Source organism: Galdieria sulphuraria, assembly GCF_000341285.1.
Source record: "Galdieria sulphuraria unplaced genomic scaffold scaf_48, whole genome shotgun sequence".
NCBI classification, from domain to species: Eukaryota; Rhodophyta; class Bangiophyceae; order Galdieriales; family Galdieriaceae; genus Galdieria; species Galdieria sulphuraria.
The window spans coordinates 3,715-27,382 of NW_005178427.1; the positions used below are offsets into that span (position 1 = coordinate 3,715).

The 23,668-nt window shown below is 36.1% G+C and overlaps 7 protein-coding genes across 7 annotated transcripts; 5 read left to right on the top strand and 2 right to left on the bottom strand.

Moving 5' to 3' along the window:
• Positions 1–2,676: 2,676 nt before the first annotated feature.
• On the top strand, positions 2,677–4,377 carry Gasu_49840 (uncharacterized protein). Its single transcript, XM_005703849.1, has 3 exons — positions 2,677–3,110; positions 3,176–3,368; positions 3,562–4,377. The coding sequence occupies exons 2-3, from the start codon at positions 3,326–3,328 to the stop codon at positions 3,720–3,722; spliced, it is 204 nt and encodes a 67-aa protein (XP_005703906.1). The 5' UTR covers positions 2,677–3,110; positions 3,176–3,325; the 3' UTR covers positions 3,723–4,377.
• A 2,169-nt stretch (positions 4,378–6,546) lies between these two features.
• Gasu_49850 (archaeal ATPase) lies at positions 6,547–9,134 on the top strand. Its single transcript, XM_005703850.1, has one exon. The coding sequence runs from the start codon at positions 6,570–6,572 to the stop codon at positions 9,087–9,089; it is 2,520 nt and encodes an 839-aa protein (XP_005703907.1). The 5' UTR covers positions 6,547–6,569; the 3' UTR covers positions 9,090–9,134.
• Positions 9,135–11,126: 1,992 nt separating this feature from the next.
• Gasu_49860 (archaeal ATPase) lies at positions 11,127–12,964 on the top strand. Its single transcript, XM_005703851.1, has 3 exons — positions 11,127–11,320; positions 11,361–11,593; positions 12,255–12,964. The coding sequence occupies exons 1-3, from the start codon at positions 11,221–11,223 to the stop codon at positions 12,273–12,275; spliced, it is 354 nt and encodes a 117-aa protein (XP_005703908.1). The 5' UTR covers positions 11,127–11,220; the 3' UTR covers positions 12,276–12,964.
• A 1,992-nt stretch (positions 12,965–14,956) lies between these two features.
• Gasu_49870 (DNA polymerase iota subunit) lies at positions 14,957–16,947 on the top strand. The gene has a single exon (XM_005703852.1). The coding sequence runs from the start codon at positions 15,134–15,136 to the stop codon at positions 16,709–16,711; it is 1,578 nt and encodes a 525-aa protein (XP_005703909.1). The 5' UTR covers positions 14,957–15,133; the 3' UTR covers positions 16,712–16,947.
• Positions 16,948–18,619: 1,672 nt separating this feature from the next.
• On the bottom strand, positions 18,620–19,916 carry Gasu_49880 (lactoylglutathione lyase). The gene is made up of 6 exons (XM_005703853.1): positions 19,520–19,916; positions 19,340–19,474; positions 18,992–19,292; positions 18,874–18,944; positions 18,789–18,826; positions 18,620–18,734 (listed from the first exon to the last, which is right to left on the bottom strand). The coding sequence occupies exons 1-6, from the start codon at positions 19,892–19,894 to the stop codon at positions 18,677–18,679; spliced, it is 978 nt and encodes a 325-aa protein (XP_005703910.1). The 5' UTR covers positions 19,895–19,916; the 3' UTR covers positions 18,620–18,676.
• A 290-nt stretch (positions 19,917–20,206) lies between these two features.
• Gasu_49890 (uncharacterized protein) lies at positions 20,207–21,181 on the top strand. The gene has a single exon (XM_005703854.1). It carries the CDS (start codon positions 20,227–20,229, stop codon positions 21,124–21,126), a length of 900 nt encoding a protein of 299 aa, XP_005703911.1. The 5' UTR covers positions 20,207–20,226; the 3' UTR covers positions 21,127–21,181.
• Positions 21,182–21,191: 10 nt separating this feature from the next.
• Gasu_49900 (primary-amine oxidase) lies at positions 21,192–23,586 on the bottom strand. The gene is made up of 8 exons (XM_005703855.1): positions 23,549–23,586; positions 23,232–23,495; positions 22,579–23,177; positions 22,282–22,528; positions 22,202–22,233; positions 21,515–22,143; positions 21,417–21,457; positions 21,192–21,362 (listed from the first exon to the last, which is right to left on the bottom strand). The coding sequence occupies exons 1-8, from the start codon at positions 23,567–23,569 to the stop codon at positions 21,261–21,263; spliced, it is 1,935 nt and encodes a 644-aa protein (XP_005703912.1). The 5' UTR covers positions 23,570–23,586; the 3' UTR covers positions 21,192–21,260.
• Positions 23,587–23,668: the final 82 nt, after the last annotated feature.

Consider the following 23,668-nt stretch of genomic DNA (forward strand, 5'->3'; position numbering starts at 1 on the left):
TATGTAAAACATAAATTTTTGTCTTTTATAACAATTCATAAGAATAAGGGAAAACAACCAGTAGGTCGTACTAAGACAAGTTCAATTTCTATTCCCAACAAATCGTTTATATAGAACTTTGACTGCAATCTTGTTGCTTCTCTGAATTTACATCATCCCGCAGTCTTTGGTTACTACTTTCTATCATCTTCATCCCCTTTCTTGTACAATGAGCATTCAACTGTTTTTACAACATATTACAACTTTAAAAAACAAGATCTTCACCATTCCACAATTAAACCAATAAAGAAGAGAAAAAACGAGATAGAAATATTATCTTATCCTTATCGACTAGATGACCACTCCATATCAAGCTGGTCTTAGGGTCGAAGAAGTAAGGTGGAAATATTCTGAAGCATAAATAGTCAAAAAGTGTAGTTTCGACATAAGAACAACACAATATATCAAGATAAATCAGTAGTAGATTCTAGATCACAGAAAACACTATGTTGTACACTTTCATGATACTGCAAGTTCACTTGTCAAAGATTACTTGATTCAACGGAAGAAATTGTCTCGAATTGATCATTTGGAGTTACCCATCCCTGCAAATACCACACAACTATCACGGGACAAAGAGATTCTACGTGATTGAGATTTCCAATGAAAAAAGCTTCTGAAAAGTTTTTACGTCGACGTTTTCGGAAAAGAAATGACGACTAGTTGCTTCATCATACTACCATGAGATAAGAAATAAGTTCGTTCCAAGAATCAAAAGATAAAGATTAGTCTCAAACAGGTACAAGAAAAATCGAAAATCGACGAATAAAGCAACTCGATACTCTATTTGTTGTTCAAAATCAGGACCGTATGTAGTTATACTGACATCAAGGTACAGGAGTAGCCTGTACGTGTGCAAATGATACCCTTTTCTTTTGTAAACTCGACAATACAATTTTCTTTTATGGTAAAAAATAGGTCAAATTCGTACTTTTATGACAAAAACTATTATTAATATTCCATGTACTACTAACCAGTAAACTATAACTCTCTCTTGTTGTTGTTGTTGTCGTTGCTGTCATTTTACAATTCGAAGTAAATAAAAAAGTTGCAATTCTCCACTCATGCCAACAACGAAGAAAACAGTAAAAGATAGAAGCAGGAATCATTCTCTTTGTAGAATTGATGACTATACCATACTGTACTAGGCTCGGGCTAATATTTGTTGTTGTTGCTGTTCTGGTTGAATTTCAAGTAGTAACGAACGGTTTGATTTTGCTGCAATAATCGAAAAATGCTTTATGGTCCGTGTCAATGTATTTGCAAACCACTTTGTTCGTCTGCATATGCTTTCTAGGAATTATATACCAAAAGCTGGACTTTATCTTCAGAGTCAAACCAAAAGCTCTAGTCGGACACGATGACATCAATATGTGCACTCGTATAATATTGTACAAGTTCAACCAATCCTTCATGAGTTTCTTTCAGAGCTACTTTGTATACTATCCAAACGCAAGCTGTTTGCACAAAATGTGAAGTTTCCTTTTCACTTTTTGACAGCTACAACTACCACCACTTTCAACAGCATGACTTTCAGTGTGTTGAAAAGAAAAAAAGATCAGCAGCACTCTTAACACGGCAAATACTGTTACACACAAGTCGCCTTGTTTCCCATTCACACCGTACACTGTTACCCTCCTATTCAACTATATAAGGACCAAAGACGATTTGCAATAGATGCCTTTCAGAAACACCGTCAATACTAGTTCCAACTTTATCACTCTTACTACTCACATATTCTTTTAGACAAACTTAACTTTCGGTAAACCCAGTAATTCATAAAAACAAAGGCGTCTTTCAAAAACGGACTAGTATCTACAGTCGCCATCGTCAAAACATTTTACCAGGTGGACACAACCATGACTATCACCAGTGCTCTTTTGCTTCTTTTTTTTAGTGGTTCCCAACAAGGTGAGTCTATTTTGAACTGAAAACTTTTTCCTTGCTTTCAAAAAGCAAGTTTATTCAGCTTTCGTTTTCACAAACTGTCAAACCTTATACGTGTCGTTTTCCATACTCGAATCAATAGAGAATTGATCTAAAAGCACAACAATACAAACAGCCATTAAAAATGTGCAATGATGGACTCAAGACTTTCCTATGCTATTCTGAGAAATGCCTGTTGCAGAGTTACAGACCGATTTCTCCATCGTGAAAAGAGTCACATAGAAGGCAAAAAAACTAACATACAAAAAATAACGCTGTGAACTGAACAAAACACTCAACTGAGAGTCTGACTGGTTTCTTGTTCTTGCAGAATATCTTTGAAATATCAACCCAAAGACTGTTTCTCAACAACAGACTACAGGACTTTCAACTGCTAATAAATACGCAAAACTGCTCTGTAACAATTATAGATAGAAATAAACAAACTTGTGAGACAACTAATTGACCAAAGTACCAACACTCAACGACAGCTTAAACTCCTTTGTCTTTGCTCTCTTCTCGACAACGCTAATCTCAAATTTCCATACAAGACCAAAAGTGAAATAAAAACAAGTGTTGCATAAAGTACATAAACTACAAAGAGATAATAAAAGTTGTAAATACTAAAAAGAAACTACAGTCTACATGGAACTCAGAGCACAGGAATCGATGGATTGTTCTAAAAGAAACATTTGAAGGGCTTAAAAAGAAACGCAGATAATAGAAATTCACTTGTCCACCTAAAACGAACGAAGAATTTGCTTTAGAAATTAAAGTCTGGAAAGTTTCACTAGCAAACTTGAACCAGATCCACAGACTTGACAACACTCACTGAGCCTTCCCTTTCATCCAATAATCAAATCATTGTGTTTAATTGGATTGTTATGAGAAGGATCGCTTTGTATTCTCTCCTCTCACTGGAGATATATTATTTTGAGTGACTAGTGAGTTTTATGAAAGAAAATATTCCACTTGGAGATATGTAAAAAGTTTCTGGAACAATAAGTGTGCTAGATACAACCAGTCTCACTTTCAGTAATGTTGTGAAAAGAGAAGAACAGTGTCGTAACAAAGGTCCTCGCAACTCCCTAGCGACAGTGTAGCCTTGTAACAGAGTTGAGTTTGTTCAATCTTGTCTCTGCAAGGTAAATTTTAAACTACTTGTGAGCCTATTTTGATAACAAATCAAGAACGGTTTTGCTACAACTAGTTTTTGACTCGTTCTCGATCTGAGAACCTTTCTTTGTTGGTCACTCAAGATTAAGGAAAACTCCTTAAAGGTGTAAAACGATCATTTTCTAATTTTCAATGACATTAACTCTGTTTGGCTTGCATTGTGAGAGCTAGAACCTTTCCTTCTATGCAAATTACGCTCAAGGAGCAATCTTGTTCGATTACGAGTNGTAAAGAAGAATAAATCATATATTCAACCGTAGAATTGGAAAGTATAGAGAGGACAAGGCTACAACAAAAAACTGACCAAAGGTTTTGAATACTTTTGTCTATGTACAAATACATAAACTACTTACGACAAGGAGGATCGAGCCTCAAAAGTTACAAGGGTCTCGGTTTGATCTCTTCATAAACAACTTCTAGAGAGTTTTGACAAGTATAACAACAGTAAAAGTGGTGATGCTTTCGCTTCTCCTTGCACATGTATTCCAAGATTCACCTTTCTTTATTACTTTGCAAAGAGGAGAATGAAAGATTCTTATTTTTCCATTATTTCTACGTTTATATTCTTTTCTTTTCACTAGGAGACGAAATTAATCTAGTATATTTAAGAGAGTAAGACCTTTACCAGTTTGGATAATCACAATATCAATTTGACTCTGCACAATTTTATTCTGCTGAATAATACAAAGTTGAAAGAGACATTTTCCTTCTTTTTAGAGCAATTTGGATAAGACTATATCTTTTCTTCTTTCTTTATGTTTGACTTGTCCCTTATGGAAATGAACGTTTCTTGTATATATAGACAGTTTGTTTATACAAAACTTTGAGTTGTCTTTGATTCTTGTTACAAATATCTAAAAAGAAGCCTCCACCAGTGTATCCATCTGTTTATATTTCGCGAGAGTCTTCTGCCTAGTGTCTAACACGAATAACTTTTGTATTATGACTCACTTATTCAAGGAGCTGATGTTTGAGAGAGTGGGAAAAGAATCGGAAACAACTGGAGCTAAACAAATCTTTCCTTGAATTTGCAGAGCTTTTTAAAGTTTTGTTTTCTTCGTACTGGAAGAAATAAGAGTTCTCTTGGAGTTATCCATGCCCTAAGGCAGCTTTGTACTTTATATAGTTTGCTTTCTTATATATGTTGACAATTTGTGGTTTTTACAAAGTTCAAAGTTGATGGTACAAGAGAAGGCAGTGAAAACCTTTAAACCTAAACAGTCAGGTTTACCTTCAAAAGCACCTCAACTATATAGTCGACTACTTGGAAGAGACAATTCAACTATGATTTAAATGCTATGATGAAAAACGAGAAGAGATTCGATAGAATAGACTCAGTTGGACTGAATTGAACTTTTTTGAAAATAAGTTTTCTCTCAGCATAATCCACAATATCAAATGTCACTATTGTCTGCAAGTATTTTCAGAGGAGAAAGAAACAGGAGTTGTTGACTCTTACAGAAATTGGACATTGATGATATGCACTTGTGTGCAGGAGAATGACTCGATCAATACACTAGTGCAATCTTTCAAATATTTCGGAGATACCTTTGAACAAGTTTCAAAACTAAAAGTTTTTCATTTGAAGGCTATTTTTGGTGTCAATTTTGCAATATTGCAGAGATGTAGCAATGATTCAAAATGAATAGACTATACATACATACATGTCGAATACAACTAGAATGAAAAATATCCTTTCTTGTCCAAATGGTTACCGAAAGAATATCTCAAAACATTCTTCAAGTGTCTGCTATGTTGTCTTTCTAGTCTGTTGAAAAAAGACTAGTAACTCCTTTTATTATAATTCTCAAAGACTGAGACAGAAAAAGGTTGTTTGTACATTTCACTTGGACTGTCCTTCCTGTCTTTTGTTAACTGAATAGAAGAGAGTTTTCCTCGGTTTTAGACCAAACGAAGGGACTTGCAGCAAAAACTTGAGGCTTCATCCAACTTGAGAACCTGCACTGCGGTCTTAAAAAGAGTTTTAGCTTCTTGAAATTCCATAAAAGTTTAGATTCCTTTCGTTTTTAATAAGTTTTTTTCAAACTGCATTTCTAGCCTTGGAATTCATATGAATGGCTCCCACAAATATGAAACTTGTTGGATCCAAGAGAAAATATAGCAAAGGTAAGAACAAATACTAAAAAAAGTATTTTGGTTTGCAATTCAAACTCTATCTCAAAAGTACTAACAACACTATATATCCAAACTCTGTTTTAGTGAATTAGACTGAAAACTCACCGATTCTCAGACAACGAAAGTAACCCGGTTGCAAAGATGAAAAACTTTGTTCAATTATCGATAGTACAAGAGACATCTTAAGTGACTCTACCCATTTGGACACTGAGATAAGAACTTTCTATTTCAGACAATTACTATTTACATAGGAGTTCTATTTATATTGCATTGCAAAGGACAACTTTGAGAGTGGAACAGAATTGCTTCTAATTAGTCAAAGAAAACCATATCCAATCTTGAAGTATTGTCATTCCACAACAATCACTTGACAGATAACTTAGGAACTACAAAGTCTTTCAGCCAAGAGTCATGTTGGGTAAAAGTTCTTCAATATGGAGTGGCTTTCAGTTGGAGAATTGCTGAAGCTTTCAAGTTGGTACACTACTCGACCTTGACTCAAGTATAAAAGGCTTCTTCTTTAGCAAAATAATTTTTTGGCTCAATCTTTTACTCTCTTTTCAGCATCGATGTGCAGAAAATGAACGGATTATAGTTACTATATTTGAAGCCTTAATTGATATCCTTATATAAGACATATTCACAACTTGGTAAAAGTCGAACAAAGGATAGACAACTTGTGTAGCTATTATATCAATAATGGCTTGTATTTAATGATAAGTCAGTATGACAATCTTCATTATACTCTTCTCCAAACTCATTTAGATATTTTTGTATTTATAGACTGCTACGAACGGTTACAAACTAACAGACTTCCAATTCATTGCAATTCTCTGTTTCCCACTGTATTTCGTCTGTAACTTACAAAAGGTTTGTATCTTATTAGACTTGTATATAGGAGTTTGCGTGTAAGATGGTGTGGAAGATAGTAGAAAAACTCTCTTACAGTATACAAGCCATAGAAAGAGTACCCATCAATCTAATTTACCACAAAAACTCATAGAAAACTATTTCTTGTCTATTGTAAAAGAAAGTTTCTAGTTATGACAAGCAAGAAAATATTCCTGCTTTCTCTCTGTTGTCATTGTGAGTCTAGAAGTGTCAAAGAGATCAGTTTTACCAATCACCAAATAAAGCAACCGCTCGAACAATAAAACATACACTCCTTCCAACTCCTTTGTCCTCCTCCAAGTGTTTTGTTCTCGGCTCCTTTGAAAGCTTTTAGGTCATCGCTTTCATCACCCTTTTCTCATCATCACTCATTCATTGATTTTGGATTGGCGGCGTGGAAAATGACTAGTCAAGAGATACGCATAAGTTTGCCTGGAATGACAAAAGTACCGTTAATAGATAGAAAAGAAGATATTTACTCTATTCTTCAAACTTATTTCCACCAGTTTTCTCCAGTTGGGAAAAACTTTAACATACGCCCTTCAGCTTCCTTTTCTCCACATATTTTTGGAGCTGGCAAAAGCTTTGTAGGTCAAAATTTTTTAGAGTTTTTAAAAAAATTCGCCGAAGAAGAAAAAGAGCAGAAGGAGACGGAGGTTTTCAACAAGAGCTCGTCGGGAAAAATTGATGCGAAGATTTTTTCTTGGAAGCACTTTGCGGAAAACATTTTGTTGGTTTGCTTTGAACTAGGAGAGAGTTTTTCTCGTGCTCCTTTTCCAAGGTTTCGAAAGGCTTTGATGTATAACATAGCTATGGCTACAGCCGAGTGTAACGGTATGACCGCCCGAGAAATTGTAGAATTCACGGACGCAGCAATGAAGCAACCTCACGTTTCGACATTTGTCCAGTATCTTCTCGAACAATTTCAGAAACAATATTTATTTTTGATGATAGACGAACTTAGCCACCTGAGTTACCTCACCAAATACTATAGTGAACTCGACGAGAAACAGTTTATCGAGTCTGACCGAAAATATGTACCTTTTCGGAAGTTTTTCCGCGTTTTGCGTGAATTGTTGATTACAGGAAAGGTAATCGTCTATTTGGCAGGTCGAACCGATGAAATCTCAGCCCGCCGGACTGATGCCCTCTCGAGTGGCTTGAGTCTCCATATGTTGCGGTTGAATCCCTTTAACCTCAATGATATTGGTGAATATCTTGAGGTGGCAACTTATGATGGAAAGTCTTTGAAGGACTGGTTATTGCCCTCAGATGATTTACGGTATCGATTCGTAGAATTGTTGAAAAAGAAGACAGGAGGTATGCCGTTGATTGTGAGGAACACTTTATTAACACTGATAAGAATGCAACACGAAGCCCAACCTGTTATCAACAATGAAAATATGGAACCCTTATTAGATAGTGTCTTTCAAGATATACTAAAAGAGTCAACAACCTTTATTATTCCAGAGATACAAGATTCCGCAACCCTTCTTCGATATCAATTTGTCCTTTTGAATTATCAGCTCGGAACAGTTTTTCCAATCGGATTTGCAATTACTCTATGTGGAACGACAACTTATTTGATGGACTTGGTTGCAACTTTTGGGTTTTACTGTGAATTTTGTGGAATTGACGGGATTGATATGGGCACCGAATTCAAGATTGGTTGTTGTGAATTTATATTGCGAGCTCATAGCAGCTATAAATTTTTCCGTGAGGCTAATGAAATCTTTCCTTTATCTCCGTTTAGTTATATTTCCGACATTGCAACAGCAAAAGGAGTCTTCTTTGAATTTATATTTATGAAGATCTTTCGCTTTCGCTTATTAACTTTTCTTCATTCTAATTCCTCGCCTATTGTACATTCTGCTATTCCAGGAATTTTCCAGGATTCCTTTATTGAACAGGACAATATTTCTTATTCTATGGAATCAACAAAATCTTATGATATACCCATCTTGAGAGATGTCCCTGGTTCATTTTCTGACTATTATAGAAAATATTTACAACGTTGTGGTATTTTTGTTCCAAAGGAGGGCAATTCGAGTGGCCCTGATGCATATGTTGTATTCCAGAATGGACAAACACGTTATGTTGTTGGATTTTCATTCAAATTTTATCACAAAACTGGATTTTCGAAAAGCGATATTAAGGAGGAATCAGAACAATTTTTTAAGGGAGTTGTTTCCGTTTTGAATGACGAATCTCTTTCATCTGTTCAACTTTGTTTTCAGTTTGTGGTGGTAGTTTGTACTAGTTATGATCGATCTGTAGGTTTCTCTGTTGAAGAACAAAATATTGTTGAAGATGTAAGTTATTTGGTTACTAAACATTCTTTGAGGTCAACTTTGAGTGAAAGTAGTCGATCATGTCTGCAACTGGTAATTGTTTCCCAAAGGAACCTTGAACGATTTTTGGGAATAAAAAATTACGAAATTTTGAGGAAAATTGGCGAGGCAAGCCGAGGAGAGTTCAGTAAAGACTTTTCAGTATGGTGCAAAACTGTCTTTGAGTCGATGTGCAGTGCATATGTTTCATCTTTGGAAGCTGGGCAATCAAATGTTATTTCAAGAGTAGCTCGAAATGTAAGACAGAGAACAAGCAAGGAGAATCGGATGCAAATGAAAAGTTTTCAAAGTGCTATGCAAGTGGAATATAAGAGAGACGAGGTAACCACTTCTTCACTTAGTTCCGTGCAACAAAATCCTTTTGATTGGATGAACTTTTTGAAACTATATTGTCATTTAACTGAGGAGGAAGCTAGTAAATGTTACGAATGCCTTTGGACTTTTTCAGAGCGAGACATTGGATTCATAAGTTTGGGTGTATTACAGCAAGTGGGTATCGATGAGACTTTTTTGCAAGTCAAGGTTCTTGCTGGTTTGAGAAATTACGTGAAAAACAATCCTCATACTTGAAAGTGTTCTATTTTCCTTCTCAAAAATAAATATTCATATCTTGTGTATTCAGAGCATTTCTAACGCACGTATCGTTTAGTTGAATCAATTGAAGAAAACGTCATTCATTTACTGTAATATAAGAACAGTACTTAAAACTGCTTTGAGTTACTCTATTCTATACAACATGGACTCATAATTGGGTACCGCAAAACGATATAGAAATATCCATGAATTTGCAAGAGTGAAAATACTTTTCTAAGAGCACTGTTTGATCTCTCGAAAGAGCTTTGACTGTCTAAAAGAGTGATTGTGTAAAAAACTGGAAAATATCTTTTTTAAACTATGATATCTCATAAAGAAGTGAGCTCAATCTTTCATTTTTTGAAGATAAATGAAATATTCAGGGTGAGAAAGAACTGTAAACTATCTCAAAAATACTTTTATTGAAGTGATCTACCATAAGTAGCTTGACTTTACGACCTAAGGATATAAAAACTTGTGCCAATAGTTGGATGGACAATCTGTTTACAATAAGAAGCATTGAAGATCAAGAATTGCAATAATCTTGGCTAGATGGCAACATGAACAATCATATGACAGTTTTGAACTCAAATGAAATTTTTAAAAGTTTCCTTTCCTCGCACGGAAATTTCGAGATTAACATTCTTCAATTTTTAAAAAATTTCTATAAGCATTTCTTCTCTTAATCGTCGTCGAAATTCTGACGAAAAGCCAAGTTTTACCCAACAGGTCAAACAGCACACTAATTTCATCTGTTGACTCGAGTTCTTCCAAGGCTATATGCTTGTATTTGGAAGTTGCTTGTATATTTATTCTTGGACATACGCTATGATAGCCAATAACTTTTTGCCTTGTGATAATTGAACTATAAACTGGAGCTATTGTTCAGTCGAATGGTTGTACTATGTCATCATTTTTCTTAAATCTCTTAATATATACATATATATCATTGGTTGTCAGACAAAATGGATATTATGACAAGAGTCACTAGAGTTTCAACAACGCCTGCGATATAAATGGAAACTCCTTTCGGTTCTAAATATCCAAACTGAAATTGTGACAGTTGCATAGTATATCATAAGAAAAAAGAATCCAAAGCATAACTTTTATCTCATTTGCTACATTGCAACGGAAGAAACTTTGAATTTTCTCATTTGAATATCGATGAAGATCTGACATTCTCAAATCGTTATAGAATCACATGCTTCTTTTAGGTAAAAAATAATTTTGTTACTGATATCCTCAGTTTTTAGAAAATTGAAAAAAAATTGTATGCGCTTTTCACAAAAACAGTTGGAATGGAGAAAGAATCGAGTATAAAACTATCTTTTATTTGGTAAATGTTAAGGAATTCAAGCTTGCTTGCGCAGTGTGTCATACAACCAAGTAGAATGAAAGTTTCAAAACAGCTATTTGGTTGGCATATCACCGATAACCAAAATAGTAAATGAGGTGCTACATACGTCTTTTAAAAGAGATGAGAGAGAAACAGGTTCGCAACATACTCTGAAAAGCACTGAATACGAGTAGCAGAACACAAAGCATTATAGCTCATAAAAGAGCCTATGGTTACCTTTTTTATCTCAAAATTAATTTTCAATACTATTTATCTTTACATAATCAAGAATCTGTTCAAAGTCAAGTCAGTAGGTCATTATTTCAATAGTGAAAATGTCTGAAAGCAACGATTCTGCAACTCTTGTTGAAATTCAAACTTGACAATGGTTGAGAGGAATGCTTCGAACCGATACAATTCATATATAGTAGATCGAAAAAAGGATGCTTTTCAAGTGACAAAAATACTCTGTGATCTTTACAAAGGCCGAAAACAATTCAGCGTTGTGACAAGTGGTCATAACTATCGTTTGACCATTCCTTTTCCTCCACTTGTGCTTGGCTCAGCAAAACTAAATTTTGTCAAACCTATTTGGAGTTGGTGGGAAGGTTTGGTGAAAATTCCTGTCGACTTTTGTTTCGGACCTTTCGAGGAACACTTTTTTGGACAATTTGAAAAGGACTTCGTTGCTTTATGTAGATCTGAGGAAGTTGGAGTCCACAGACTTCATCGAGGAAAGACGAACCTGGATTGGCAGTGTACTATTTATTGTACCGATCAGCTTGTGATCAGATGGATCTACCGTTTATGAAGCCTGATGAAGCTTCAGAGTTTAGGAAGGCTTTGGGCATTCCTTCCGATCAATATCTTCTGGTAGCTTTTGATGAAGTTAGTGTGTGTATGTTGGATAAAAGGGAACTTTTTTGAACTAGAAAAGAGTGACAAAGGTGTGGTTTGTCTATACAACGACTTTATCGGTATTATTCGTGAGTTGTGTAAAGAACCGGACTTGTTTTTTATAGTTGTTGGGAAAAGTGAAGGCTTAAATATATACAATTACGTAGTTTCAGTCTCAAGGGTTCAATTAGTGTTTATTCCTCTTGCGCCGCTTGAGAAACATAGCATCGTGGAACATTTGGAGAAAAGTTCTTCCTTTTATTTAATTGTACGCACTCTTATGACAATTGTATTTCTTTGGGATTGACAAATCAAGAGTTGGAAACTTTTGAATTTTCTCATTTGAAACCAACATAGGCAAATATTTGAGAATAACAAGTTGTATAGTAACTCTTGTATTGTACGACTACGTTGGGTTGATAGTGTGCAATCTATTTTATTTTCGCTTTACCTTCTTTGTTCCAATTGTAATAGCTCCATCTGTTATTCACAAACTATCCAAACCTTCTACTGGATTGGATAGATAGACAAGTCTTTTCTTGTATCAAAATGAGTAGCTTCAATCTCCTTATTATCCCAACCTGCACAAATCTTGCGCGTGAATCAAGTAAACATTTATTTTTAAAACTTCAAAAGTCATTATGAGATTTATTGATAATCAAATATGACTCTCTCTTTTTTCTGAATAGACAAGGCAGTATTATTCTGTAAAGACATACTTGTATAAACATATTCGAGTTACCCAAACAAATCTTTGAACTGCGAGCCTAAGCAGGTCATGTATCCCATTTACTCAAGTCTGTCACACAAAGGAAGATCCAAATGCTTGAAAAGAACTTTGTGAATCATTATTTGGAACTTAATGAAAACACAGCTTTGTCCTGAGTTTAAAGCCTCAATCGGTATTGAATGACTAGTCACTTTACTAGAGAGAATCAAACTTTATATAAAACAATATTCGATGTGTTGTGTGCTTTTATATACTTCTTGAGATAACATATTTATTTTCACTAAAAATATGGGATTTTATTAAGCCAAAGAAAGAAATGTTGTTTCTTGGCTTTCCTTAAAAGGAATATTGTATAGAGAGAGGCTTGTATTACCTGTGATTGGTTTTTATCTTTCCTCGAGAAGTTCATTATGGACCATTCTATCCGAGAGCTTAGCCAGGCTACCTATAATTGTGTAGCGGTAGATCGTAACCCTAAAGTCACGAAACAAGTGTATCAGCTGAACCAAAAGTGAAAAGCAATGGTTATTTCTGGAACTGATCAAATGGAGCAAATCATTATTTGTTGTGGTCCACTTCTTTTGGTACTGTAAAGAGCACATTTGCCTTGAATGATCTGGATTTACTCAAAAAGATGGCGTTGACGGTGCTTTAGGGGGTTCTTCCTTGGATCCTCACAATAGGAACTTTTTGGAAACTTGAAAAGCGCCAGTCGTCTTTTTGTCATTCTGAAAAGCTTTGGTCAATAACCTCCTGAAAAGAGAAGCTTCAAGTGGGCAGTTTGCAGCGAATACTCCAGAGCCGAATCCATTCGAGCCGTATGATAATATACAACCAAGGCCTAAAGTGGTGTCTGAGAAGATTCGTGATGTGTTGAATATGAAAACAAATGAATATCTTTTTGTCATTTTTGACAGATTGGTGCTTCTGAAGGAAAGAACAATTTCTTTGATCTGAAAGACACAACAGGTGATTATCTTACGATATACAATGACTTCTTTTCTGTCATTCGAGAACTCTGTCAATAACCCCATTTATCTCCTCTCAAGTTGGGAAAGCAGAGGCTGACGTATACGCAACAACTTAATGGATTCCTCTAATGTTCGATTGGAGTTATTGTCACGTTCTCCTTTTGAAAAGAATCGTATTGTTAAACATTCGGAGAAGAGTCCCTTCGAATGTTTGCACTGGAAATAATTGTGTGGGTCAATTTTTATGTGATGAGAACTTTTCCAGGAAAGCCTTGAAAAGTCTATTATTAGAATAAACAGTCGGTATAGACATTCTTTTGCAACATGAAAGTCGAAACAAGAGTTGTTATCATCCAGAGAGAAAGTCATGATAATAAAGAATGATTTACGAATGTCTCATATTGTGTTGATCATTTCTTATTTCATTTACAATTTTCAACCAAGAAAAACGACAATGGTCCTATATTTTGTTATGTTTAGTTTTATTTGAAATTTGGTTTGATTTGTCCAACCAACTGATTACAAATGAAGGTGTTCCTCTATATGGTTTGGCAAATGGGATGCTTTTATGTCATCGCCAGTGCCTAGAAGAAGATGGGATCAATAATGTATGTGAAGTGTTGAGTCCAAAGCTATTGAGTGACTATAATATGGAAGATTGACTTGCTTCGAAAGTAATTTTCAGGACTATGTTGTCGAATTCTTCTAATGCTCTCACAAGTCTCTGCTTCATATTTTTGAAGATACATTTCGACAAAGTCGTACTTGGAGTTTTCACGTTATGATCCCAACAACATCCCATTTTCTACTCTTTCTTAATGATCTCCCGTGTTGAATTCATTTCTAAGAGAGTATCATTGGAAAAGAAAGTGAATGGGAAAGGATTGTGGACCATGTTTTAGAATTGGAAAAGACTTGTATTCCAATCAATTCAATGCGACCTATTCCGGATATATTGTTCAAGTTGCATAGAAGGGATATCGAAGAAGAGTCGTTGAATGTTGGTATTACATGCAAGCTCAATTGCAGTATCAATAGCATGACATGGAATGAAATACAATAAGAACGTCATAAGTTTTGAAATCTATTCAAGTTTTATCAAAGACTTTCGTACTGAGACTATATGACAAATGGCTCTATCGTTTTACTCTGATGCTTGAGTTTTGAGTTTCCATATTGACTGTTGTTGTTGCGTTTTTGCATTGATAAAGGCTTCCTGTTGTAGTTAGTTTTAGAAACGAGATGCATTGCAATTTATTCTTCGCTATTTAATAGGCTCTAATGGAGAGAAATATGTGGATAATAAGAGCTCAAAGGTCTAATCTTGAAAATTGTTTCGTTCAAAGGCAAAAGTCAAAAGTATTCATAAAAAAAACTTACACCAGTTCCAAACTGATTGTAACAAAGTTGGAAGACAACTAGGTTAGATTATGAAATTCACTGAAATTTTCTTGAACAATGTTAACACAAAAATGGCAGAAAAACTATTCTCCCGCAGTGAAGGATATTTTAACAAGGAATTCTACTTAAAAAATGAATAAAGAAGGCAGCAACAGAAAATATACTTCCATATTGGATATAAGAAGAGATTTAAACTTTTATGCTATTGAGAGCACAACTAGAACAAAATTTGAAAGTCGTCCTTCAACAAGAACAGTGCTTAGAAGCAATATTCCTAGTTATAACTCGTCTTATGAGCGTATAAGTGCAAACACATTGGTTTATTTCACTGTTTCTTTTTCAAAACCGCTTCGTTTGGGTAGTACAGCAGGAGAGTCACAAACCTGAAATTATCGAACGGATTACATTTTTTATAGAGACTTGCTCTCTTTATGCTTGGAAAGGAACAAACTAAAATAATATTTCAGGAACTATTCAACAAAAACCCCCGAAGAAGGAAAATATCTTTCGACTGGGCGGAACAAAGAACAAGCATGTAATAATATTCTTCAAGAAGAATTGCTGATAGCTTTGAATTTACGGAGCTTCATTTTCGTCTCAAGTCGGAGTGATTACTCGTTGTAGAGAAGCAAAGAACGAACCAATCAAATATTGTATTGATGAAACAGAAACTTTCGGAGAACTTTTTTCCGTTGATCTTCTGAACATGTCAACTGTAGTTCACTCAGCAAACTTTTCAGCTTTTAAAACCATTATTGCCTTGGACATGGACTACTTTTACTGCCAAGTAGAGTTACGCAAGCGACCGGATATAGATAGGAACCGCCCTGTTGGAGCTTTTCAAAGGAACTTGGTTGTAACCTGTAACTATCCTGCCCGAGCAGCAGGAGTAAAGAAGCTGATGTTGGTGAAAGATGCGTACGATTTGTGTCCAGATTTGATTCTTTTGGATGCTTCTGACTTGAAGGACTATAGAATAGCCTGTTCTGAAATTATATCTCTAATCAAAGATACCTTTGGAGTTGTCGCTGTTGAGAATCTGGGACTTGATGAGTTTTTTATAGATGTCACAAAAATACTTTGCGATAGAGAGGAAGAGTATTCCTGTGAAACGTCAATCAAGGGTTTTTGCTGGCCAGTTGAGGAGCGAGACTCTTGTATTTGTTTCGAAAAGGAAGAAGCAAAACCTTTTGTAGCAGCCTCGCACCTTTGCTTTGAAATTCGCGAAACTATAAAGAGCAAATTGCAGCTGACATGTTCTGGAGGTTTAAGCAATAGTAAATTGTTGTCAAAGCTTGCTGCTAGTATACACAAGCCTGATGAACAAACTGTTATTTTGCCTCAATGTGTCGAGAGCTATTTGAGCAACTTGAACCTTAGGAAGTTACCAGGAATTGGTTCTGCAACATATCAAAGTCTTGTTGATCATTTCTTGGTTTCGACTTGTGAGCAGCTCCGTTGTATACCAGTCGAGAGACTTGTTGAAGTTTTTGGAAGTCGACTAGGTATTCGACTATTTAATATCTGTAGAGGAATCGACGAAGAGTCCGTTCATGATACTTCCTTGGTCAAAAGCATTTCATGTGAGGAGCGATTCTCCAAGACAGAACGCTGGTCAGAGGTAGAGAGATATTTAGGAATTGTTGTCGAGAGATTGCTTGATCGGTTGGTTGAACATGCCACTGTTTTTGCAGGAAGATACGGGCGCTTATTAATCATTTCGTATCTCAGAAGTTCAAGCACAAGACGAGAGTCGATCTCGTGCAATGTTCCTTTCGATGTAATTCGACTCTGTACTTTGTGCAATTCGATAAAGTCGCCATCTAATGATTACTGTGATAAATTTTCGAACCTACGAAGATCGGCTTTGAAACAGTTGGAAGGTCGTTGTTTTGACTTACTCCGAGAACGCCTCGGAAGTGACTTTGTTGTGTGTCTAGTTAGTGTGGGAGTTGGGAATTTTGTTACTTTGAATGACGAAGAACCAACTTCTCGCCCCAACTCTATCGTTTCTTTCTTTCAAAGAAGAGCCCCAAATTCAACTTGCTCGTACAAGGTTTCCGAGGCATCATCGCCAGAAGCTATAAAATGCTGCATTTGTGATGCTTTGTTAAATGCGAACATGTCAAACGAAGATATCAATAGACACATTGACAAATGTCTTTCTATGAAGAGTTTCAACATAAACAAGACCCAAAATGCTTTGGATGGCTTCATCAAAAGTAGAAAGCGAAAGGCTTCGTCGTCATCTTCGTATCCTTTGGATGGAACCGAAACTTCTTAAGTAATATCGGAGTACAGTTCGAAACGATTGGATCCTATCGAAAATGCCTAATTATCCTTGTTGCACAAATGAATATGATCGCATGTTTCTAGGATTTGAGTCATTTATTTGATTAGATCTGAGCTAATCATCGACCACATATTCTTTACGTAAAATCTGTTTTCGAACTGAACTTTCTGTAAAAGGTGATTGACGGTTCCTCAAGTGGCCTACAAAATGAATTTAGTGTGAAAGAACTGAATTTCCTACATCTTTAAGAAATCTTGCAAATTTCTGAAAGATTCAAGGAAGAATGGAACGCAGAAACTTATTGAAGACTAATGAACTACAGTTGGAAAGCGCTGCTGCATATCCGGACGAAATTGAAAACTTTTGTAATGAACAAAGTCATTCAACCATCACAGAAATGGTATTCGAAACAAAATCTTAGAAAAGATGGAAGAAGAATCCTTTGACAAATAAACTTGTTCATTTTTAGCAAAGGTGATAACTATCGAAATTTTTCAAACGCAAGATTCTAACAATATGCTTCTCTGACGCTCCGTTGGTTTTCTTCGCTTTATCATAACTTTTGACCGACACAACTCTGCACCAAAGTAAGCCTAACTGCTTTGTTGTTTTTTCACCGATACGTGCGTCTTATTTGCAATATTGGTTAGGTCCTAATCCACGCCTAAGCGATAACCAGCCTGTTGATTTTAGAATGGTGGCGGATAAAGTACCACTAAACGACTAGGAGCCTGTTACAAGTTTGGATTTAACAACTTTTGTACCTTATATTTTACAGTTGCTCGATATTTGCAACCAAATATGCCGACATGACTTGGAGAATTATCTAACCTTACCCCTCGAGCCCGACATGGTGAGTCGATAAGTAGGAGTTGTCTTTCTTTTCTCTTTTTCCTGTTGGCATGACCAGGGAGTTCAATTTTTTAATACGTTAGAATTGAAATAAAAAATGGTTGTTGATTGCAAAAAAAACTTGCATTATTGAGCAGGACTTTTGACTGAATGCCAGTTCTCACTCGATATAAAGAAGAAATTGTATAGAAAAGATTAGAAATGAAATTCGCCATGGCAAACATTGCAAATGTCGTCTTAGTTCGCATTATTTGCACCATATAAAAAAAGTTTCTGCTATCAATAAGGGCTGTGCAACTGGAGTACTTTTCCAAAATTGAATGTTGGTTTACGCACATTACAGATATTGCCAGAGTATGAGGTTCCCTCAAGCAAAGCAAATGAATATTTACTTGAAAGCTTCTTCGCGCTTTGAACTACCGCTACTCTAGTCTAATTCAAATTACACCGCATGTTGGTTGTGTTGAGACAATATGAAGCACTCAAATAGCGCAACCAGCTTTTCTTGTTGACTCGGATGAGGAGCCAAGAGTTTGCTTACCTGGAAATATTGTCAACTTAAAAAGGTCCCAAAAAATAGAACTCAAATCTTAATGTACTCTTATAGAGATTTTTACTCATTTTCATTTCTTCCAGCCAACAAAAGAAACTCCAGTACGGCCTACAAGTTCCCTCATTGAGCAGATTTCGAAGGTAAGTTGCAGTGAAAAGATACTCGGATACTGTATGCTGTGTACGACTGTTTTGTTCCATTTTAATGTTTATTGTTAGTGAAAGACTTCTGAAATTGTTTTGAAAATGTACTGGTTTATTTGTTCCGCTTCCTATGGTATGTCTATACAGGAATTTCGAGTATTATCACTTTGGTTTCGGAGTACAATTTGTTGTCTGAGTGTGCTGCTTGATTGTCACATATGGCTTACAGCTATGATGCACATTGAAATGTCAAACGCTTGAAGTCATTTTGCAGTTACTGCAATTGCTTTTGTAGATTCAACAATATGAACCAAAAAAACTTGTCCTTATTTTCAAAGACTTCAAGTCTGAATAGTAAATGTGGCATTTACTCATGAGAATTTTACTTTAACAGGTTTGAAAAATGCCTCATAAAGCTGATTTTGGAGACCTCAACGAACTGCGCTGAATCAGTTCAATCCAATAGCTATCGTAATGTCTCGTTAGCATTGTTCATTTTTATGTTTTGAAGTCCAATTACCCGTCAGGATCTGATACAAATGCGATTTCACCGACATCCTATTGTTGCAGCTTTAAAATTCGAACTATGAACATTTCAATCTTACTTGAAAAGGACCTGGTTTGCGAATGATTTTATAACCGGCTTTCTGTATTCTATAACAGGCGCCATAGATATCTAGATAAAAGTGAGGTAGGGCTCGAAATGAAAGATTCAACAAATACCATCGACTGTCAAACCAATATGTCCAAATCCCTTGGGCTCTGAGTTGCCATTATGATAAGATAAGAAGGAATCAGACTCCGAGTCCCATAAATATTGAAGTGCCATTCTAGGAATCGTCCATTGGTAGGTTTTGAACTTGTTTATCATTGAGTAGATCTCATTAGAAGAAGAATTTGCATAGCCGTAATAATAGACTGTTGAGCGAGATGAAGGGATCTCCAAATGTCCAAGAAAGTTCATTCCAAGACCTTTTTCATAAAATTCTTTGCTAACTGCAGGGTCTTTGATACGAAGCATTGTCTTTGAAATGTCGATAAAAAATATTCTGAACCATAAGCATTATTTACCTCTGCTAAGACCGGGCTACTTTTAACATCATCGACACTTTTTGTATTGGAATAGAGATATCCTGTTTTTCGTTCTCCTGAAACCAATTGGATCCAATAGCCGTCTGGATCCGAGACGTATGCGCATTTTCCAATCTGCTCAAAAAACTGTAAATGTTGTCCAGCTTGCAGCTAACCTACCTCGGAATGAGATGGATGTTGTATTACGGGAACGCCTTGACTCTGAAGCTCTTCAACTGTTTCTTTTACATCATTCACAACAAATGTCACATGCACAAAACCTTTAGGATCTTCGTTACCGTTGTGATAATGAAATTCAGAGTCTTTTTCAGTTCCCCAGTTGTAAGTCAGTTCTAAGGTTGGACATTGAACGTTCCACAGCCATTTGGCAGTTTCTGCTTGTGATAAATGATCATTTGGAATCTTTTGCTCTGTACTTGCATAGAAGTAAAGTGAAAATGCAAGACTAGGAAAGTCAAAACGAGTTAAAAACTGCATTCCCAATTGTTTCTCGTAAAACGTTCTGCTCTTCTTCGGGTCCTTGATACGAAGCATAGTTTGAGCAAACACTGGTTTTCTTCCTATAAGAGAAAGCATGTCTTTAAATGTTATCGCAAACTTGAATCATGTAAACGACTTTTTTTCACATAATTGTAGAATTTCAAGATGAAATGTCTACAGGACATTTCTGCGCAGAAATCCAGATAGAATCCGGTTGCGTCCCTTGCAGCGGGATACTTCTTGTGTTGTTTGAAACTGATATGGAAAGGTTAGTCTCTGCTCCTCAGAACTGTTGTATTTGCTTTGAAGAGATACAGAAACTCTTACAACTGATACCTTGTCAACACAGTCACGTTTGTTCAAGTTGCATTTATCGACTTGACGATATGAAGTGTCCTACGTGTAGGCGACAAGTTGAATTTGTTGACCTGAATTTTTATTCAGAAAATAACTATCTTAACAAGAAATTGGAAGAAAATCAGACCACAGTCTTTCCCAAAAACTCCATTCGCATTCCACTGCAGCTGCTATTAGAGTACAGAAGGAAAGAAATAAGAAGATTGGTTGCGTCAACTTTTCAGGTTTCTTTTGTAGGATCCTCTGGTATTCCACTGCTTGGAAATGCAAATCAAGTTCTCGAGAAATTTGCTTATAAAGTGAGTTGTTCCGATAAACTGGAGGATGGAGAGCAGGAAAAAAAGGCTTCAGAGAAACAAATAGAAAGGCTGGATGGTTTTTTAAGCAGTTATGTGCAGAATGACAACTTTACAAATTGTACAGAAAGTTTATTTGACTTGCTGTTTGATATGAATGAATGGAAAAAGTACTACTCGGCAAATGCTTTTATAAAGGGGAGGTTGATTCGCTTTGGATGTTTTGCATTTTGGGAGTTTTTGAGAATTCTTAGAAGCGCAGGAGCACCTGATGGAATTCTGCCTGACGTTATTGTCACTTGTGTGGATTTGTGCAATGAAATAAATGTTCAAGAAACTATGGAGATGCAGGACATTATGACCAAGACATATAAGCAGTATGGCAGAACTTTATATAATATATGGTTGGACACATCAGAAAGTCAGTGCGAGGAAAGAAAGTCTACAGAACATCAGCTTGAAAAGATATTTCATTCTATGAAGGAAGCGGTCTGGCCACGTAAAGTAGTTGTTCTTCCAAAATTATTAAACCCGAAAGAAAGTTCCAAGTTAGGAGAAATTATTGTGAATGAATGTATCAAGAGTAGAAAATCCATTTCGTTTTATTATAGAAACGATATAAATATGGATTGAAGTTGAGAGATTCCTTTCCAATCTACACCTCAAAAATAAAACTGTTTCAGATTTCTACAATATGATAATATTTGTTGTAGTTTGATAAAACAATTTTATTTCGAGAAACACAAAAACTATCTTCTAAAAGGGCATTAAATTTTTGCAGAAACATGAGAACAAGAAGATGACTTGGGTGGTACATCCATTGCAGGGTTCATATCGAAAAAGTTACAAGGATGCAACATGAACCCAGCCTATTGCCGATGCGTTAATACTCTTCTGTATTCCTAAAATATTGTCAAGCTTACCTCAACCACAGGCATGACTGGCCAGTCTTCGGTTTGAGGAACTAGAGAAGACAATCAAATCAACTATACAAGGACGACAGGGTGTATTGCAAGCTTACCATGCGTAATGCCAAAAGTGTACCAAACGACAATATCTCTATCTAGCACTGATCTATTCTGTTGGGTCCACTTTCCCAAACCCTGATCTATTTCACACTGATTAGGAAACCTTCCTGCGGCATAACGTTCCTCTTCATCAAAGGATGTAACCCATAAGGCACGTTTCAGAAAGTTTGCTCTTTTAACTACGGCAGAATCCTCGTTTAGCAGAAACTTGTCAACTGTCACTGGTACTATCTTATAGCCCGTTGGTTGACCAAGGTAGTTTCGTCTTCGAGAGCTGCTCACCAACCAAGTTCTTGCTCTAGCAGCGTCAATATCTCGAGCAGCTTTTAGTTCATTAGAAAGAACTGTCTCTCGAATGGTCATTGCATTCTTTTGTGTTGTCTTTATTCCCAACTCTTCATCTGTTGGGTGAACTACGTCTATTTCAGTGACTCGATTCTCCGTTCCATCTATATCAAAGTCTAGTCGAACACTATAAAAGTGCTGATGATACTGTGCATTAAGACCTGGAGCAACAAGACTTCCATTTCTCATTCCATTATGATAAATGTTTCTACCACATATATTTAGCTGTCCAGTGTGCTTCACCTTCATTTCGATTTTTCCATCTTGATAGAGGTACCTAGTAAGTTGAATCAGTGCTCTTCAATCACACGTAACCATAGAGACTGTTATCTTACCAGAAAAATCCATAGTCATAGTTTACCAAAGTCTATTATTGGCGTTAAAGTAATCAAGCTTGTTCAAGGCTTCAACTTACTGCAATCATAGAGATGACTAGTCTTCTACTTCTCCTAGATTCAGGATGCCTCGTACGTAATTCAAGATGTTTCCAGAGCAAGCCAATATCTTCTTCGTGCATGCACACAGCGTTTCTTACAATCTGAGGCTCTCCTTTGGCATTTGTTAGACAAGCATCGAAATAATGAATGTGACCTAAACAGTCACATCCTAAACGGAGAGAGTTGGCACAATTTCCTAAACCATATTCCCCCTCATCGAAAGCTCTTTCTTATACTTTAGACACTTCAAACATTGTAGGAGTAACCAAACCAACCTCTTTGTATTATGAGGAGGATCAGGGTCACCATAAGGAACCACCATTTCTGAAACAGACGCCCTGTAAAGAATGCTTCTCTCCTCCTTTCCTTCAGTGTAACGAATATCATGCAGAACGAGGCCTTCTCTTGAGTTGAATCCAACATAGAAGCTCCAGTTTTGCCACTTAACATGATTACCATGGACCTGAAAACTGGGTCCATTGGATTGCATAACATCAAAAGGCTTAAGATCCTGTCGCAGAGTCCACTTATCAGCCCTAAAAGGATACAACTTCTTAGGAACAGGAGCATTTGCATAGCTTTCGTGCTGCACAATAGTCATTGTATTTAGGTCCACAATGGGAAGAAAACCTTCCACGGGATGAGAGTATTGATTCTCGTCATCCTTGTTCATACGACACCAAGTGAACATTTGAATTAGTCTTCGATTATTTGGATCCTTCCTTCCTACTGTCCAAGGATCACATGTAATTAAGTCAGTATCTGTAATGTTGTACTCTTCTCTCAAAATTTTTTGACACTTTGGATCCTTCTTTATCAAATTTTCCGCCTCGACGGCTTCGTCTAAAGTAATACTTGGTTGCACATTACGAAACTATATAGATATGTCTATATATCAGATGAGACACTTTCTTAGACTTAGCCTTACCTCATTTTTGGATAATACTTTCTTGTTCTTTAAAGACAAAATATAAACAGATGTGCACGTTGTCGAGGTATTGTAAATAATGACCTCTGCCTTCCTATCCAAAGGACGGTCAGAACTTCTCCATCTCAGGTATTCTTCCTTAGAGGGTTCTTTCAAGTCAATTCCAATTATTCGACAAACTTTTCCATTGTACTCGCTTTGTGCCTTACAAAGCGAAGCAGCCAACTGCACTTCCTTATCTAGGAGGGGTAAAAAAGGGCTATCCTGTATAAAAGTCATTAAAAACTTGACAGCATATTACTAAGTTGATACTTTACCTTCTCTAAATACCCGTTCATATTACTTGGAAAATACATATTTCATAGTCGCTTTGCGCTCTTTATAACTGAATGGATGTAGAAATATCCGTTGGACAATTCTACCGTTTTCCCTCCTTT

Bases quoted from the DNA above. Each gene is read 5' to 3' on its own strand.
- Gasu_49850 (XM_005703850.1), top strand. From the start codon at position 6,570: ATGACTAGTCAAGAGATACGCATAAGTTTGCCTGGAATGACAAAAGTA.
- Gasu_49860 (XM_005703851.1), top strand. From the start codon at position 11,221: ATGGATCTACCGTTTATGAAGCCTGATGAAGCTTCAGAGTTTAGGAAG. The intron at 11,321-11,360 runs GTGTGTGTATGT...TTTTTGAACTAG, and splicing joins GGTAGCTTTTGATGAAGTTA to AAAAGAGTGACAAAGGTGTG. The intron at 11,594-12,254 runs GTACGCACTCTT...TCACTTTACTAG, and splicing joins GTTCTTCCTTTTATTTAATT to AGAGAATCAAACTTTATATA.
- Gasu_49870 (XM_005703852.1), top strand. From the start codon at position 15,134: ATGTCAACTGTAGTTCACTCAGCAAACTTTTCAGCTTTTAAAACCATT.
- Gasu_49880 (XM_005703853.1), bottom strand. From the start codon at position 19,894: ATGCTTCGTATCAAGGACCCGAAGAAGAGCAGAACGTTTTACGAGAAA. The intron at 19,293-19,339 runs GTAAATAATGCT...GACATTTCAAAG, and splicing joins GTAGCCCGGTCTTAGCAGAG to ACAATGCTTCGTATCAAAGA. The intron at 18,945-18,991 runs GTATTTGTTGAA...ACTTTTATCTAG, and splicing joins TATTGGTTTGACAGTCGATG to ATATCTATGGCGCCTGTTAT.
- Gasu_49890 (XM_005703854.1), top strand. From the start codon at position 20,227: ATGAAGTGTCCTACGTGTAGGCGACAAGTTGAATTTGTTGACCTGAAT.
- Gasu_49900 (XM_005703855.1), bottom strand. From the start codon at position 23,569: ATGAACGGGTATTTAGAGAAG. The intron at 22,234-22,281 runs GTAAGTTGAAGC...CGCCAATAATAG, and splicing joins TAGTCATCTCTATGATTGCA to ACTTTGGTAAACTATGACTA. The intron at 21,363-21,416 runs GTAAGCTTGACA...CATCGGCAATAG, and splicing joins CAGTCATGCCTGTGGTTGAG to GCTGGGTTCATGTTGCATCC.